The sequence below is a fragment of the Coniosporium apollinis genome (genome assembly GCF_000281105.1).
Source record: "Coniosporium apollinis CBS 100218 chromosome Unknown supercont1.27, whole genome shotgun sequence".
Lineage (NCBI taxonomy): Eukaryota > Fungi > Ascomycota > Dothideomycetes > Coniosporium > Coniosporium apollinis.
The window spans coordinates 161,306-178,927 of NW_006913289.1; the positions used below are offsets into that span (position 1 = coordinate 161,306).

Here is a 17,622-nt window from a genome sequence, read left to right on the forward strand (position 1 = left end):
GTTCCAGGCGGATGCGGCTGGCCCGGAGCTTCTTCGCTCTGGCTGCCCTTCTACTTACAGTGGCTAACTCACGGCTTATGCGTTTCCTATCCCGGCAAAAGGCAGAGCCGAGCACTCCATAATGACAGGAAGCATCCCAGGCTATGACGTTGCCAGACATCTCAGATCGCGATGGCATTCTCTTCTGCAACGATTCCCTTCCGCACAAACGGCATGTGCGAGAGCATGTGCGCGATCAACCGAGGAATGGTGCTGAATCTCCCCTGCTTCCTTCCGCTTCCAGCAGGCTACAGCAAGGTTAACGCGGCGTCGAATTCGTTTTGCCTGGCGCTGTGACGTCGCGTGATGGATAGTACGGCGTCTGGACGCTGTTGGTGCAGCGAACGGCGCTCGACGAGCTGAGCAGCCAGCTGGATCTGAGCAGCTCCGACGTGCCCCGACTGCTGGACGGTGATCAAGGACAGAGTTCCGCGCCAATAAACGCAGCAATCCCTGCCCAGGTGGAGGCTTCCCGTTTGTGCGGCGCTTTTCATGTCACGCCTCCATGTCACGCCTGCCTGTCACGCCTTCAGTCACGGCTGTCAGTGTGGAGCCATGGCGGGGGTCAAAGTGGCTGAGCTGCCTGCCAAAACACGAAAACGGCGCTAATGGAGGGGCTCTTGGCATTACGTCAGTCACGTGTGAGGGGTAGCGCAGGCAAGCGCGAGCTGCCATTAAAACCTTCTTCTCGTCCCTCTTCCTCTTCTTTTCTTTACAACACACACACACATCAAACTCTCCAATTCCAATCCCAAAGCTTCAACAACCCACACCTTCCTCACACGAACCAACCCCCTCACTCAACCAACATGTCTGACATGGGCCGCAAGTCTGTCGGTGACCAGATCTCCGATAAGGTCACCCCCGACTCCCAGAAGTCCACTCTCGACCAGGCCAAGGAGTCCGTCTCCGGCGCCGGTGACCGCGTTGCATCCGCCGTCCAGCCAGGTATGCTCACTTTCTCTCCACCCGATCGTTGACGTGCCCCGCTAACATCGCTCGCAGAGGGTGACAAGTCTGCCACCCAGAAGGCCTCCGACTCCGTCCGCGGCGGCTCTGACGACGCGGAAAGCCAAGGCAAGGGCGTCATGCAGTCCGTCTCCGACACCGTGAGCGGCGCTGCCAAGTCCGTCCAGGACACCCTCTCGGTTAGTTTCACTGTCATGTACACTTCGTGGCCGGCCGCTGACTCTCAACAGGGCAACACCAACAACAAGTAAATGTCTCCCACGAACGACACCCGACACCTTCACGGCACACTTCACTTCTTGAGGATGGATGACTAGGGTCGGATCATTAGGGCGGTTGGCAATTGTTGTATTATACCCAGCAGCATGGAATAAGCTTCGAGCCGAAATGCAAGACACCTCTCTTGCGTACAATCTGATCCACATCCTTGATATCGTGATGACGAAACTTCTCAACCTTACATGCCTTGCCTTTGTTGGTGACCGTACCTCTTGTTTGAATAAGACGTGACACTTGGTGGCTCGCGTCTGAATTGCTGTGTGCCCCGGGAACTTGCTGACGGGTTTCTCCAAGCGTTTACCCACACTAATTCCTCCACACATTCATTTTTCACCGAGCGTCCCAAGGTCAATTTTGTACAAGTCATGCAGGGCGGCGAGTAAGTTGAACACATCGCAGCCTAGCCTTCAAGGCCGAGCTTTTTGCTCTGTGTAAAGCTTGAGCATCTTGCTCAGAATTGTGCCGCGTCTCCAAAACTCGCGATCTGAGCTGTATCAAAAACATCATAGACCATCGTCCTCCACATCCTCCACCTGCACCCTTCTCCCTCCACCGCCGCCTCCCCCTTCTCCCTCCACACCCACACTCCCACTCTCAGCCTCCACCTCCCTCAACTCCCTCTCAAACGCCGCCTCCTCCTCCGCCAAATTCGCATCCCCCATCTCCACCTCAGCATCCATCATCCCACCCCCCTTCTCCCTCTCCGCCTCCTCACCCGCCCTCCTCGCATCCCCATATCCCGCCCTCTCAAGCCTCTCCAGCTCCTCCGCCTCCAACAACCGCCCCTCCCCTTTCGCAGCCTTCATCTTCTGCGCCACAGCCGCCGGCATGAAGCGCGCCGCCTCCTTCCTCAGATCCCGCACGACGGGCGCGGAGGCGTAGACGGTCTGGGCGACGGGTTTGGGAGGCAGGGCGTGCGGCACCCGTGCTCCACTGCCACTGCCCAGCGGTTCCTCGTTCGGATTCCTGCTCCGCTGTCTGGCCGAGACGGGGAGGGGCGGAGGCGTGTCGCGCGGCATTGGTATGCTCCTCACGTCTTCGTCGGTCTCGGAACTGTCGTCTCTGTGCGCACGACCGACGGGGCTGCCGTCGCGTCGCCGTTTGCCGAGGATGGCCCTCTCTCTTCCTCCTCCTCCTCCTCCTCCTCTGCCGCCGCGGAAGCCCTCGCCCTCACCCTCGCCCTCCCGCCGTGGCGGCCGGGTCGAGAACGTCGGCGCCGCATCCCCCAGCGCCTCCCGCGCCTTCTGCACAGCCCTCAACTCCTTCTCGAGGCCCTCGAGCGTTTGTTTGTCTCTGGGCTTCAGCCCGCCGCTCTGCTCGAGCTCCTTGAGTCCCTCGATCTCGCGCTGTAGCCGCGCGGGGTTTTTCTTCGCGAGGCGCTCATTGCGCTGCGCTTGGACCTGCTGCTTGCCCTTCTTGAGCGCTTTTTGTTTCTCGGCTTTGCGCTGGGCGGCGGCGGGGTTGAGGGTGCGGTCTTTGTCCTTTGCCATTTCGGTGGGAGGGTGCAACTAGTATGTTTTGGGGCGCCTGCTGGGGATTGAGAGGTTGGAGTGCTGAGGGGTGCTGAGGAGTGCTGTGAGGGTTGATGCTTGACAGGTTGGAAATGCGAGATGATGACGGCGGGAGTTGCCGGTGGTGGTGAGGGCCTGTGCTCAAGCTCTTGTCTAGGGACACTGGAAGGGGTCTGTCCTTCGCTGCTGAAGGAAGATACCTAGGGAGTCAGCAGAGGGTGGTTGAACTGTATGCTCGACTAGTCTGTGGGTGTTGGAGTGCCGTCATTTGCAGATGGTCAAGTCAGTGACCACATCCCGCCATGGTGTTGAGCGCTACCTACGCAGAGCGTTGTTCTTGCGAAACAGATGGGAATTCTGAGTGAGCGCGGAAAATAAAACTGCCCACAAGAGTACGTTAAAACGCTCTGTCAGTGCTGCCAACTTCCGCATTCACCAGGCGGACGGCATCGATTGCCCACCTCTCATGAATCCGATCCGTAGACGTGATGACAAGCGGCAAGACCGAATATTCTCACCTCGCCAGCTGAAATATGAAGGGAATCGCACCAAAGATCATCACTAGCCAGCATAGCGACTTGCCTTTGGCACACCTCACATCTCGCCGGGCAGTTCTACCACCCAAACTCGTAACAATAATAACCCTAAATTTTACATAACCTCATCGGGCTTTTTCCAAAACAGCCCGTGTCCAGCTGCATCATTCGTTCATGCGTTCCCAGTGAACCCATGCCTTGTACACTAGTTTTTGAAGTTCGGTCGTCAAGCCGACAGTCCGTCTACAAATCCAGCCGATCGTCCTGCACGAACGGCTCGAGGCGTTCCATGAACTCCTCCACACTCATCTCCTCGCCAGTCCAGTACTCGACCTGCGCACCTCCCAGCTTCTTGGGCGGAATGAGCACATCAGACACGACTTGAATCACACCGTCTTTGGCAACGCCGTCCTGGGCCGTGACGCGGCTGAAGCCGTTGATCTTGATGGAGATGAAGGGGCCGTAGCGGGCGACGTCGACCTGCATGATGATTGGGTAAGCACATGCCTTCTGGCCAGACAAGGCGCAAGTAACGCACGAAAAGGGAAATAACTTACGCTCAAGGACCGGTCATCAAGCAGTGTGGGCAGATCAACATGAAAGTATCCATTGCCGTCATGATGATCCATTGACTCCTCGCCCGTGCTCTTGTAAAATGCATCCGAGTAGAGCGTCTGGTTAACCACAACGTGGTACTCCAGAAGGCCCTTGAGGTACTTGAGCCCGTACTTGCTGAACAGGAAGGCGTTGATCTTGGGACCGAGCTTCCTAAACGCGAAGTTCGAGGGAGCGAAGAATGTGCCGCCGGCGTGGGCGGTTGTGTTGAGCGTGTCAAGGAGGCCGGTCTTGCCGAGGCCGAGCTCGAGGGTGGAGAACTCGGTTGGGAAGAGGTCGATTATTTCAAGGGTTTTGGGTGGTGGGATGATAATATCGTCCAAGCCATGAATCACGCCATTGGTGCCGAACTAGGATCGTGGTGTGTTAGTGAGGAGGCTTCGCGCAGTGTATGCGAACGAGAACGGGTTTGGTAACATACAATGTCGACGGCCACAATCCTCGCGTAATAGTTCAGCGTCAGGCCCCTAAGGGTGAGCTTGACGGCGAGGCGCTGCGGCATTGGCTTCTTGCCCAAGCTGGGTTCCCCTAATATAGTCGGAATGGTATGAGTCTTCAAGACGCGGCCGGCCGGATAAAAGTCGGAGCTGACGTGGTAACTGAGCAGCTTCCTGATCATCTCCTTGCTCGGCTTAGGCGCATGCTCTGGGATCTTCTCGAAGGCGTGGTCCGTTGGCGCAAAGACGGTAAAATTGGCCGTGGTACCATTGAGTAGCTTGACGAGGTCTTCGTCGTCATTGATGAGCTTCGCTAGCTTGGTCGTGTACTTCGACTCTGCAATCAATTGGTATACCGTCATGTTGGGCTTGCCGTGGTGCGGGGGATGGTGTGGGCCATGATGGGGAGGGCCGTGATGAGGAGGTCCGTCGTGTGGTGGCCCATGATGTGGTGGGTGTTCGCCGCCACTGAAGTCCTCGAACGGCAGATGGCTGTTGAACCAAGCATCGACGTTATATGCAGTATCCTGGAGCTTGTCGTTGAAACTGCTGCTCGTATGAGAAAGTGAGTCTAAGGCGCTGTCAAGCGCGTTCTTTGAATTCTCGACCGCATTGGAGAAGCTCGATTGAATTTCCTCGTAGACAGACGAACTGATCTTACGGGTCTCTGCGGCAACTTCACTGAGCACCCCCTCGTCTGGGATAACGAGGGCGGCGCCGAGTGCAGCGAAGTGGAGTATAGGAGAGAGCTTCATCTTGATTGAAAGGAAGTGATTGAAGATGGAGAGGAGGTTCAAGCAAGCACAGATAGAGCAAGATATGTATTACGCGTAACGGAGCTACGCGCCTCCGAGGTCTCCGCAATAGGCAGAAGTCGATGACGATAGCTCTGGCTCACGAGCTTCGGCCAAGACGGAACGATTGGGAGCGAAGAGGCGAAGCTTTCCTGAGCGAATGCTTAGCTCTAGGACGAGTTCCTTTTCTCTTCCACCATAGAACACGAAATATAGAGCTTTCTAGCTAGTCTACCTTTCTACTCTGTTACTGCAAAGTATCGCGGTCATCTGCACTGCGTATTCGTATTCCTCTTGCCTCACAAGGACTCGAGCTGACGTGGACTGGAGCTCCTCTCTGCAGTCGATCAATCTTGCCCCGCAGTCTCGGCGTCGGGGAATGGGTTGTGCCGGTTGCCGACCTAGCAAATACCTCTTCAATTGACAATTGGCTTACGATTTCTCCATGAGCACGTAACGTACGGCGACTCACAATCAGAATGATGGCCCCAATGCGATCAGTAGCTTGAGAGCGACCTGTGTGCACTACCTAAGCACATCTCGCAACTCACTGACTTATGAGAGTGCCTAGAGTGCCTGGTACGCTAGCTATACTTGTTGAAAGGTGTCGACACACTGCGAGTGAGGCACGCGATACTCACGCGAAGGGTTGACTAAGTCCAGAATCACCCTCGTGCCTTTAGGAGGAGTATGTTGATCCTGAGAGCAACTCCACTATACGTTGCTCTTTAGACGAAACACTTGCCCAGCTAGTGGCCCTTAGTAGAGAACAGGCTGCAAGACTGGCTAGTTGCTACTAACAGCTTCTCTCGCACGGCTTCATAAAAGCCTCGCGGATTTACGCTCGCTGCCGGAGCGAGAGTGCCTCGCTGCGCACCTAGCTGGCGGGAACGAAGGAGGGCGGCAACATTTTTGATGAGCCGTGTCGATTGCTTGGACAAGTGTTCTCGCTCAGCATAAACCGAGGAGATATCACATACACGAACCAGAGTGGCGTTTGTACCAAGACTGGAGACCTTATAGGAAGCAGCACGTGGCCATGTTACAAGCGACAAATTGGTGTTCAATCGAATGACTAAGTGATGGAAAATTAGAATGGCAAACATTGTTTCTCGTAGCTCAACGCAGCGAAACGTTGAATACATATGGCTTATGAATAAGGGAACTTGCTCAGGACGCACCTACTTCCTTATCCGATATTCAGACCTAAGCATTCCTGATCGTATCTGACGAAGGCCCGCTTGATACCGGCACCGTGATGCAAGTCGATTTATGGTCCACTTTACATTACTACAGCCGCTTATGGGTATCATCCGAGCAATATACGTGACTAGCTTGTGAAGAAACGACAAAATGAAAAGCTGGCGCTTTGCGCTCTATGACTAAAGGACTGAGGATTGAGAATTTCGTGAAAGCACTTGTGCGCAGCCCTTCGAACAAGTAACCAACTTACGGTGAATATGAGAAGAACGAAACATGAACAACAGAGCAACAACATAGCGCAACTGTTACCTGAGCTCCTTCCCTTGAGAAGTGTAACACAACCTGAGCAATGACCTGGCCGGAATGGAGGTTTCGGGGAAGAACGGATCCTGAGCAACCTAGTTTCCTCGAGTCCTCGCACTTTCCGCTGGTATTTGTCATTGCGTCACAGGCTCGATCAAGATCTTCCGAGTCACCAGAAGGAGCAAACAATTGCGTTGCGGCTGTACAGGCGTGGCAAGGTTCGGCGCCCCCAGTGCCCATTCTTGTTTTAATCAAAAATAATGCACCACCACAAGACGTCCTCAAGTAGCAGATAAGATATCGCGTTTTTAAGGACCTAAACTTAAATCCTACATGTGAACATAATATCTCCGTAGTACCAGCTTATTTAAGGCTTAGTTACAGCATTCGAAAGCGTTTGAAGAACTAAATAATAAAGTGCGTGCGGACTTAAGCACCATGCACTACAAGCGAGAGATTAATTTTCATCAAGACAAGAATTGACACTGGGGGCGCCGAACCTTGCCACACCTGTAGATGTAAAGGATTCAAGTCTCATGTTCGAGAACTGGAGGTCATACGATGCTCCTGCAAAGAGTGGACTCGTATCCTTCTCATTGGGTTACGGCTCGCGGTTTGCTTTCCCCGCCCATGGGGCGTGTGAACTCTCGGGGAGATGACCATGGAGTTCGGGTAGGTCACCATGAAGCCCTACAATACTCGGAAAGAAGCTCGCCTTGACTTGCCACACATCCCCGCATTTTGCCCGCTTCGGCTTACCTTTTCCAAGCTATATAGTAGACACAGATATAATTTACATGTGTGTGGCTTCTCGTTAGCTTTCTCTAGCGCGTGAGGCTCTTCGCTAGCAGGCGGCAGTGTGGTAGGTCGGCAGCGATCGCTAGCATTCTTGTTAGCTGCCCACCTTCTGAATCCGTTGTGGGCTTCGGACCGCGTCGAAGCGCTGGTGTTAGGCACAGAATCCGATCCCTACCGACCACCACACTGGAAAGTTGTGAGCGAGACGAGTCAGAGAAAAGAACTGTCAACGATCTAGACCGTGGTTTTCAGGGTTGTGCGACTCGTCACCCGGCATAGGAGCTTGATCGTCGCTGCAAGTCGACCACCTGCAAGGGACCGACTCTCTGACGGGTGCCGATGTCATGGGAGCGGATTGTGAAGGCACTTCCGGAAGACCTACCTGGGTATGCCTTGAGTGTGCGGCGCTGAGATCGTTTGGCAGAGAATCTTCGAACCGGGGAGCTCACGAATAGGGGCCTCCGCTAATTCAAAGATCGTCCCTTGAATGTCACCCTGCGGCTGAACACCATTCCGATTCTGGAACGTTGATGTCAGCGAGCCTTTCAGCCCAGCTTTGTGGCTTGTACGCCACCACCGCCTACAGAACGTCTTCGACCACCTCCATGTTCCGTTGACGTGCACGAGCGCATGCATCCATGAACGGCTATGCCGTAAGCTGCATGGGTAGCGCCTGTCACCGCTGAAGCAGGCGACAACTCTCGAAGCCCTAGGGTCTTCGCGAATTCATTTCCACGGACTGATGAGAGAACTTACTCTAGCTCGAACTTTGTGGCTGCACAGTACCATAGCAAAACACGAAGGAGACAAGAAACAACGCGTATACTACAGCCACAATACCACAGAGTCCGCCCGGTGGAAGAGGGAATATGTGACGACTGCTTCACCACGACAGGCATCCCGGACTCTCCTACTCTACGGGCGCCGGCGGAACCGTTGGGTGAAATCGGAAGGATCTTGCGGTCGTTGCACTTTGCCTATCATCCAAGATCGGTATCTGAAAGGTCGTTCAATGTTACAACAAATCATCTCCGTCCCACGTTTTGCTCTGTCAGGACGTCTGCGACCCTACCATAGCGACATGTCCCAGTTGTAAGCACAGGATCACGCGAAGAAAAAGAAAGACAGACAGCAGGCCTCTACATGCAGATGCCAATACTCGGGCGAAAGACCGGCCAATTCCTACCACATATCGGCTTTTCGCCGCTCTCGATGGCTACTTGTTGAGAGAGCTTGATTACAGTATTTGTGAATTCCCATGTGCCCTGGTGAGACCTCCGACGGTGAGGCGCAGGCAGAAGCCACTTTGTGGTAACGGCGTCATGGTAAAAGCGCCTCTAGCGCCCTAGACTGTGTCCCTGCCACACACCAGTCGTTGACCCTAAACCTAGAATCTCTAGTGGCTTGCCTGAGCTGCCCGGTGTTGGCGAAGCCTTCAACGACTAGGGTACATGAGCCAATCAGCAGCACCGGACGTAGTTCTGGAAATTGATCAACTCGAAGGACTGCCAATCTGCCACTGCTGTTGCCACAGACGCTGTCCGTTTCGAGAAGAACTGGGAAGACTTTGCTCGGTGGGGAATTTCTTTTTCCTGGTCTTCCCATCAATTATCTTGACTGCTGGATGATTTGCTAGATGACCGCCCAAATCAGCAGCGCCTTGCATCAACGGCTCTTTCGAACGACCTAGACGTCAGAACCTTCACCCTTCGCTCTAACGCTCGCCTCAGCGGATTACATTTCTGTACCCGGTACATAGGCGCTGCCCGCCGAAGCCCTTGCACTGGAGGCTCCTCCGATGTAGCTAACAGCCCCCGGCACTGTCGATCGCCGTTACCCTCCTCCAAATTAAAGAGCCGATCTAGGGCCCGTCCCAGACCTCCGGTACGAGCTCAAGCATTTCCGCCGACGGGCCATCTTTTAGCCAATGATCAAGTCGTGTTAATGGACATTGCCATTGCATATCAACAGCTCATAGCCTCTCACTGACAGCCTATTCTGACTGCGTGAAACAGCTTACAAGTCATCTACGTACGCATCCCGTAATCGTATGTATGGGAAGCGGCTGAGCAACCCTGCGTATGGCGGTTGTAGCACGGCACCAAACGATAGACAGTTGCAGACTTGATCACGGATTGTCCGAGGGTCTATTGCACGGGATGTCTTTCGATCGCTTTGCGCAACCGGAAACCCACATCCAGGATGGTCTACCTTCTTCCACATTCTTTGAAGATGTTGACGGTACCACTGGAGTCCTTGTGGACGGGTCAGCCCCTCAGGTCCACCCAAACAAGAAGCGAAGGTCATCGAAGAGCAAGGTCCCCGCCGAGATCAGACGGTCAGCATCGACACCTCACATGCGCTCTCTTGGTCTGTCAGACGGAGTTCCATTATCACCAACGGACAAAAGACGGAACAAGCTTGGCTACCATCGAACTTCTGTCGCTTGCGGTAAGGCGGACGGTAGCGGACTCGTGGTGGTAGAGCATCCGGGCTGACGAGGAGCAGGTCATTGCCGGAGGAGGAAGATTAGATGCTTGGTCGCAACCGAAGATACCCAGGGGCGTTGCTCCAACTGTATCCGGCTGAAGAAGGAGTGCAATTTCTATCCTGTTGAACAGCAACCACCATCTGAATCACGGGCGCATCCCGCGAGCAAAGCGGATCCGGGCTCCAGTAGACCATCAGGATCGACTCCATCCTCTCCCGGTGTTCCGGCCATCCAGGAACATGAAAATTTCACACCGTATTCACAGCTATCTCCTATACCCTCGGCGCAGGTCGCTTCTCCCTATTTGGACGGTGACACACTCACGCTTGTACATTCGAACGAAGGTGCGGCTTAGCCTTAACCATGCAAGCTGTACGACGACCACTAACGTGTCCTGCAGCCCCGGGCCTTCAGCAACAAACGGTACTCGGATTCTCACACGGATTACCCGATGGTATGTCATGGCCGCCAGGCTACCAACAGCTTGATGGAGAAACCCCCCATTCAGACTCGTCTTCGTCTGCATATTGGAGATCCGCAGATCCGTCCATATCCTCATCATATCACGGCAAAGCAGGCCCGATAGACGGTTACCGAAGCACACCGGACAACAGCACAGGATTCACCTATGTCGGCCTGCAAAGAGGAGAGCACGGCGGTGGTCCCATAAGGTCGATGTCGTTCGGCCATGTCGAAAGTATGACACTAAACTTCTCCTACGAACACTCGGTCGTACAATCCAATTTCTCTGACCGGACCACACCATATAACTATCCACCAGGCAGCGAAATGCCGTCGAGCTCAGCATCCCCAGGCCTGCACGCGGCTCCCGCACCCGCCGCATACGGATACTATCAACCCTGGACCAGTCCGTATGCGGCCCAGAACCACATGGCTGATGGCGCGGGACCGAACACGACGGTATTTGGCGGTCAATGGTACCAAGAGCCGGCGCCGTTGGGAAAGGTCGAGGAAGAGGGCGCAATGCCCGCGTATTACCCAGATTCTTCGGCACCTTGATAGGTGTGGAATCCCTCATCTTTCTGGGCCATGGACCGTAAGATACTGTCGCACTCTGTTTCGCAGTTATTTGCATGGCTGGAAAGTGGATAACGTATAATACCATTCGGGAGTTCGGCGCTCACGGGCTGGTAGGATTTGGGTGGAAGGGGTTATTCAGGATAAGTCACATTGGCGAGGTTCTCAAGCGTTGCTGCAACCTGTGACTAGCCAGCGAGCTGGCGTTCTGTGGCTGTGTCCTTCCATGTCCTGATACCTTCGCCAGCAAAGCCTGGGGCGGCGCGAAAGGCGCACGAGGTCGAAACGCTGGGAAACGTAGGCGTGCGGGCTCTCCCGAGACGGATCTGATTATACCCGGGACCAGTTAGGAACGGAGATCCTTTTCCGAAAGAAGTCTCAGAATCCCCATCATCGCCCAGTCTGAACATGCTTCCTTTGCGGTATCATGCAGCCAAACCTTCGCAACTGCAGCGATCGCAAGGCAACTATTGATGTGTGCCTGACTCCAACTTACCGGTAAGCGGGGGCCAGTTCAGCTGTCCGATTAGCACTTGCCCAATGTCTGAACGCGATACGCACGGGCAAGGGCGCAAAACGCCATGCATAGGCCCCCCAGTCAGGGAGCAAGCCCTAAGGATGCCGGCCGCACCCAGCCCAGGGAGCCGGAGCTGCCTCCTCGCCGGGTTTCTGGACTGACGGCCGCCTTAAGCCATGCAAGCCATGGCTGTGGATTGGTCGCCGGGTAAACAATACCTCCTAGCGTCCAAGTCCAGCGGCAGCTGAACTACCTACTTGTTTGTATGTACATTACTCTCCACCACGCCCGCTATGCAGTCGTTCGCGTACTGCTGTATGCCCACAGACACGACGATGTGTTGACTTGCGGCAGAGCGGTCTGCGCTGCATTTAGCCGTCCACACGTGGCTTCGTCAGCTTCTAGCTGCGCCATGGCAGTCAGCCAACGTGGGGCCGAGGCGATAGGGCACCTAATGCTGGGGGTGTCGGTGACTGACTTACAGCCAGAAATACCGTTACCGACAGCACGACTCCGCCTTCATCGAAGACCTCGGGAGCGTCGAGATCCAGCTGTCGGTACGTGAACACAAGATGCTCGCTTAGGGAAGAGGCTTGTTCCAAGGCTCCAATTGCAGTCCACCCCGCTGGGGCTGAGCATTTGGCTGCAGGAGGCCGCAAGGCTGAAGGCCTGGAGTCGACAACCAGCAAACAATTGCAGGTCAGACGATCCAAGACCCCCAATCAGATGCGTGGGGAACCGAAGATGCAGCACATCGTTCGGCTTCATTGGTCTATTTGCAACTGCGTCGCCAGATTGACTGCGGTCGAAGCAGAGAAGCTGAGCTCTCGGCTCAGCCTTACTGCATATCTTCCGACCATACCCTCAGCCCAGGTATTAACCCCAGGCAAGCACCCGCTCGTTTCAGATCCAGCCTTCTCACGTCTCGTCTCAGTCACGGCGAGGACATCAAGCGTTCTAGCCAAGATGTCCAGCAGTCGCATCATGCGCCTTTGCGCATTGGGCGGTCTCTTGTTCTCAACATGCAATGCCCAAGGCTTCGTATCTGACCGGCAATGCTTCTACGACAGAGACAAACCGGCCGGTTCAGTAATCGTGCCTTGTTCATCAGATGAGAAGACCTGGTGCTGCAAAGCCGGAGACGTGAGTGTATAGCTTAACCTAAACGCATCAGACTCGCTGACTCCTATGAAGGTCTGTCTGTCGGACAATGCTTGCTGGAACATGGAGACGGGCAACACCTACCTCTATGGGTGTACGGATGAGACGTATCAACATTACACATGCCCTAAGAAGTGCGGTTTCAACAGTGAACTGTCGAATTGGGTCGGTATGTACTGCTATACCGATCTGCCTTGGTGTGTTCTCATAGTTACTGCTCCGCCGCTGACTCGATGACAGGACTTGTGTACTGCAATGACACTGCACTCATGCCCAATCAGAATTCCTGGGTCTGTCACCATCCGCAGAGCTGTGCCGACAACTGCCCTGCGGACCGCCACACACCCTGGCTCTTGACACTGGAGAAGCTACCACCGATCAACTGCTCCGAGATGACCCCGTTAGTTGAGGCATTCGCAGGTCCTACATCGCTCAGACCTTTCTTGTGGTTGCCCTCTGCAATGGGAGAGTCTACTAGTTGGTTTTCGCCCACCAATGCGACGTACGTTCTCCGAACAGACTGGACCCCGAGCACGGCGTATGCTTCTACGGCCACAACTAGTTCCTCGTCCAGCATCACCAGCTCCGTGACAACCACAACATCAGCCAGTACCGGCAGCGTACCTACCAACAGTGCTGCACCCGCAACAGCAGTACCCAGTGCCGCTGCATCAGACGACGGCGACTCCACCGTTCTCAAGGTCGGTGTCGGCGTAGGTGTAGGTGTGGGCGTCCCACTGCTAGCTCTGCTCGCATTTCTGGCCTTTTGGATCCGCCGGCGAGGGCGGAGAGATTCTCCACCTGCCCCCGCTCATCCATCTGTCAGCGAAGCCGAGCACGCTCGCCCGGTGTACTACGAGCCAAAGTATGATCCGAACCCGGCGTACTACTATCCACAACAGCCCCAATACCAGGCGTACCATCCGGAGCCTGCACAGGCCCCTGGAGAACCGGGCGGCTTCTATCAGGCTAAAGCCGAGCTTCCGGCTGATCAGAATGTGCCGAGACATTCGATGTCGCCGGTCCCGCTGTATAGTGAGTTTGAGGCGCAGTCGAGGGATAAGAGCATCCCGGGTGATGTGAGTCCGCAAGGGGACACAAGTCCGCGGAGGCCGCTGTCCCCGCGGCATGAGGTATCCAATGGGATGTGAATGTCCGTGTAGTTTGTCGGGGTTCTGTTTCGCGCCTTACAATCCGCTGCCGGTACTGAACTCTGATGACGTTACGGTTTATATAGTCTTGCAGGATTACAGTCGTTTTCTGTGGCTCTTGTGAAATATGGAGTATGCTGTTCATGACATTGCTTGATGTGTTGGAGCGAATGTTGCTCGATAGGACTGACACATCAAAATGTACGATCCGAAGGTTGAAGGCTTTCGTTTCCGGAATTTTATTGTGGCGCCCTTCGCCTTCGCCTGTACTCTTTGCCGTCTATTTTTACCATCGACCCTAGTTTGATCCTACAAAGGAGCTATTTTTTTAGAGCGAGCGCGCAGTAAGCGGCTCTGCAAAACACACGGGTTTTGCACTAAAATATAGCAATAGAACGTTGTTCTTTAAGATGCTGAGATACCTAGATAAATTTGTTCCGATGAGAACCTGTATTGCCGTAAGCATTTAGAAATTATTAGAGCGTGGTTGTGGAGTCTGTTCTACCAGCCGCTTACTGCGCGCTCGCTCTAAAAAAACTAGCTCCTTTGTAGGGTCTCTTGGTGTTTTGGATGTGGAGATGCCTCATCACGTGAGGACGAGATTGACTCGGATTAACCCACTCGCAGCAGCCTTAAGCACGCCTCAAGATCTTACCACTATCGACTCGATGTCTACCTTATCCGGCTGAACGCCAGGAGACTTGCTGTCAAATATCATCATGCGGCTAAGCGCTCTCGCGAACTGTGGCTCTTCTCTCCATTCAGAGATATCCGGAGGCAGTGGCGGCTAGCTATCCAATGCCATGGCAGTTGCTGGCCGGGATGCCGCTCCTTTCAGGACCAAAATAGAGCCGATGAAATTGAGAAGGACGAGGCTGTGATCTAAGGCATAATAGCCAGGCGACAGCGAAAACACAGCTAATATAGCAAAGGTAAGTCATGTCTTCCTTCGCTGTGCACCGTAACATGGACCACCTCCCTCGCCCTCCTGACTCGGTTGTTCCTTTAATCGAAATACCTTTCGTAGCGTATATTCCCTATGATTTCGACTTCATCAATTTTCCAATCCGTCATGGCTTTATTACTAGGGACGGAGAATTGGAGTCCGGTAAAGAGCTCGCAGATACTGCATCGTGTTTACAGTCTTGGCTCTTTTTCGGGTTGATAGCGGAGTTCGTTAGGCTTCGTTTCAACACCGTCTTCAACATCTACGACTACACAAACACTGAGCGCACCTTGATCTCTACGGCCAATCTAAGAGCGCTACTCCTCCAAGCTGAGCCAGATCCTGAGAAAAGAGCGAAAAACACAGACATGGATCCCTACCTTAAAAGAGCTGTAATAGCATGTGCGTTGTTTGACCAGAGTCCTCATTCCATGGCTCCGCCGATGCCACAGATATCACTATCTGTCAAGGTCCTGATCAACAGTCTCCAGATTGAGGCCGGTCGCGGTATGTACCCTCTACCTGTGCCGGTTACTCCGTCTACGCAGCTGTTGATAGGTCAGATGAGGGCATCTGGCTGGTGTCCCTTTCAGATTATTCAGCTCTGTCGGCTCTATGACTACGTCGTACTCTTGTATATTTCTCGATTAAGGAGAAGATTGCCAAAATATATCACTCACCGAAACTGCTCTTTTGAGCAATGCATTGGCAATAGCGTAGATATGGCCAACTATCAGACTCGACATATCCGAGACGAATGCAATTGTTTGGATGTATCCATACCTGTTGAGGAGATGACTAGAATCGTCACGGAAGGCGACGTCCCACTTGTCTCGATCCATCCCCAGGCGCACGGAATTATCGACCTTTGTGTCAGCAGAGCTACAAACGCAACCGATTATGTCGCCTTCTCCCACGTCTGGTCGAACGGTCTGGGCAACCCACAAGGAAATTCACTACCACAATGTCAGTTGGAGTACTTCGCAGATGCATTCGTAGAAGCAGGCTGGGACCGGGCTCGACTGTTCTGGATAGACACTCTCTGCATACCTATCAATCAAGCTGCGCTGAAGACGAAGGCTATCAACCAGATGGGCCTCATCTACTCCGCTGCATCTTCCGTCTTCGTGCTTGACGCCGAGTTGCAGCAGATCAGAGTCAGCGAAACCGCTGACCACAGCCACATGCTAGCCCTGCAAGCACATATCCTCACATCAGCCTGGATGGGAAGGTCATGGACCTTGCAGGAAGGAGCGCTGGCGAAGGCATGCTCTTTTGCCTTCGCGGACGGGATTCAGCACATGAGAAGCTCTTTGCCCGACTTGGAGCGTAAGTTGAAGAAGTTCGCCAGATGGTCCAGAAGGAGAGACCATCCCATTCTCAGGCTACTCGCTCGCAACAAAGAAGTCGAATGGGGACCGCTTGGGTATGTTGTCGAATCTCATATCCTCTCGCGGCTTACAGGAGCCTTAAAGAGTTCACTACAGAGAGACTGGGATACTGTAGATGAGGAGAAACCTGGATTCTGGCGCCCACACTACCACAACTTAGCAGGACTGGCGACCCCTCGAGCTGAACTTCACGATTTCGTGAACCTTTGGAATATCCTTGGTGCCCGCTCAACGACTCAGCAAGAGGACGTGCCTGGCATACTCGCCACGCTGCTTAGGTTCCGTGCCTCTCAAATCCTGGCCTTTGAGCCCCAGGAGCGGTTGCGGCAAATTTTTTGGAGTATGGAATACATTCCACTTTCGATGCTGTATAATCAAGGCCCGAAACTGAGGGGAAATCAACTTCACAAGGATGGGTGGGTTCCAACCGTGCCAAGCGGTTGCATGTTACACGAAGAACCATTCATACAACGCGGGGATGACCACTTCTTCCTGGAGAGTGATGGCTACTACTCGAACGGGGCCCGGGACGGTTATATGACACCGAGAAACGTGTTACACCGTTGGACTAGTCTACCGACCGTTGTTCGTACACGCGCTTGTGTGTGTCTTGTCCAAAAGTTTTTACTGTATGACTCGCAGACGGATTGGACGTTTATTATCGAGTTTTCGGGGCCGCGTCAACAGTCTTGCAAGCGAGTGTATCCGGCGGGAGCGACAAGCTGCGAAAAGGACCCGCACGAGGAAAGCTGTTTCCTTATCGAACGAATAGCACAAGATGACCTTCCTGTGAGAAGCGTCAAGCTACGTGGCGCATGCCTCCACCCTGCCGTCTTCAACCAGGTCCAGAGAGGAGGCGCACCTGTCACCCACATCCAAGCGAGATATGAATGCCCAATTCGCGTGCGATACTTATCCAAGACGGCGTTACGCGCCCAACCTCCGGAGGCGCTTCCCACTATACGAGGAGAGGCCATACTGGCGTGGACACTGGTTCTAGAACGAGGTAAGTCAGCCCCACAGCTCGATGTGTGTTCGTGTTACATGTTGTTTGAGGGCTCCAGGCCTGGCAGGAGATTGCGGGCAAAGATCTTGCTCCACCTACCTGACCAGATGCCTGAACATTTCCGCTGCAGAAGATGGCGGGATTTGTTGAGTATAAGTGCTGATATTCCTTAGAATCGACCAACTTTAACGGGCCGCATCCTCGCCGTCCCATAGCCTACGATACCATGCTCGTTCTTTTGGATTTCACTACTAAGCTCTGGATCCAGCGCGTTGCACTTTTCAAGGGTCTCTGCGATGGATTCCTTTTCCTCTCCCTCCTTGGAGTTATGATAATAGACTCAAAAAGCTACGCGAAGATAGGATGGGGATTGTACATGAGTGCGTATCTGTGGTTGGTACCAGGGTTTATCCTGAGCAAGGCCTTCAAGCCCCGGT

At 54.0% G+C, this 17,622-nt stretch overlaps 6 protein-coding genes across 6 annotated transcripts; 4 read left to right on the forward strand and 2 right to left on the reverse strand.

The window, feature by feature from the left end:
* Positions 1 to 848: 848 nt before the first annotated feature.
* On the forward strand, positions 849 to 1,259 carry W97_05485 (uncharacterized protein; the record flags this gene model as incomplete). Its single annotated transcript, XM_007783515.1, has 3 exons — positions 849 to 987; positions 1,045 to 1,187; positions 1,239 to 1,259. 3 exons carry the CDS (start codon positions 849 to 851, stop codon positions 1,257 to 1,259), a joined length of 303 nt encoding a protein of 100 aa, XP_007781705.1.
* A 531-nt stretch (positions 1,260 to 1,790) lies between these two features.
* W97_05486 (uncharacterized protein) lies at positions 1,791 to 2,777 on the reverse strand (the record flags this gene model as incomplete). The annotated part of the gene is made up of 1 exon (XM_007783516.1): positions 1,791 to 2,777. One exon carries the CDS (start codon positions 2,775 to 2,777, stop codon positions 1,791 to 1,793), a length of 987 nt encoding a protein of 328 aa, XP_007781706.1.
* An 800-nt stretch (positions 2,778 to 3,577) lies between these two features.
* On the reverse strand, positions 3,578 to 5,141 carry W97_05487 (uncharacterized protein; the record flags this gene model as incomplete). Its single annotated transcript, XM_007783517.1, has 3 exons — positions 3,578 to 3,814; positions 3,892 to 4,299; positions 4,371 to 5,141. 3 exons carry the CDS (start codon positions 5,139 to 5,141, stop codon positions 3,578 to 3,580), a joined length of 1,416 nt encoding a protein of 471 aa, XP_007781707.1.
* A 4,502-nt stretch (positions 5,142 to 9,643) lies between these two features.
* On the forward strand, positions 9,644 to 10,995 carry W97_05488 (uncharacterized protein; the record flags this gene model as incomplete). Its single annotated transcript, XM_007783518.1, has 3 exons — positions 9,644 to 9,935; positions 9,993 to 10,319; positions 10,376 to 10,995. The coding sequence occupies 3 exons, from the start codon at positions 9,644 to 9,646 to the stop codon at positions 10,993 to 10,995; spliced, it is 1,239 nt and encodes a 412-aa protein (XP_007781708.1).
* Positions 10,996 to 12,496: 1,501 nt separating this feature from the next.
* On the forward strand, positions 12,497 to 13,842 carry W97_05489 (uncharacterized protein; the record flags this gene model as incomplete). Its single annotated transcript, XM_007783519.1, has 3 exons — positions 12,497 to 12,673; positions 12,725 to 12,860; positions 12,932 to 13,842. 3 exons carry the CDS (start codon positions 12,497 to 12,499, stop codon positions 13,840 to 13,842), a joined length of 1,224 nt encoding a protein of 407 aa, XP_007781709.1.
* Positions 13,843 to 15,510: 1,668 nt separating this feature from the next.
* W97_05490 (uncharacterized protein) lies at positions 15,511 to 16,261 on the forward strand (the record flags this gene model as incomplete). Its single annotated transcript, XM_007783520.1, has 2 exons — positions 15,511 to 16,117; positions 16,173 to 16,261. The coding sequence occupies 2 exons, from the start codon at positions 15,511 to 15,513 to the stop codon at positions 16,259 to 16,261; spliced, it is 696 nt and encodes a 231-aa protein (XP_007781710.1).
* Between the last annotated feature and the right edge of the window lie 1,361 nt (positions 16,262 to 17,622).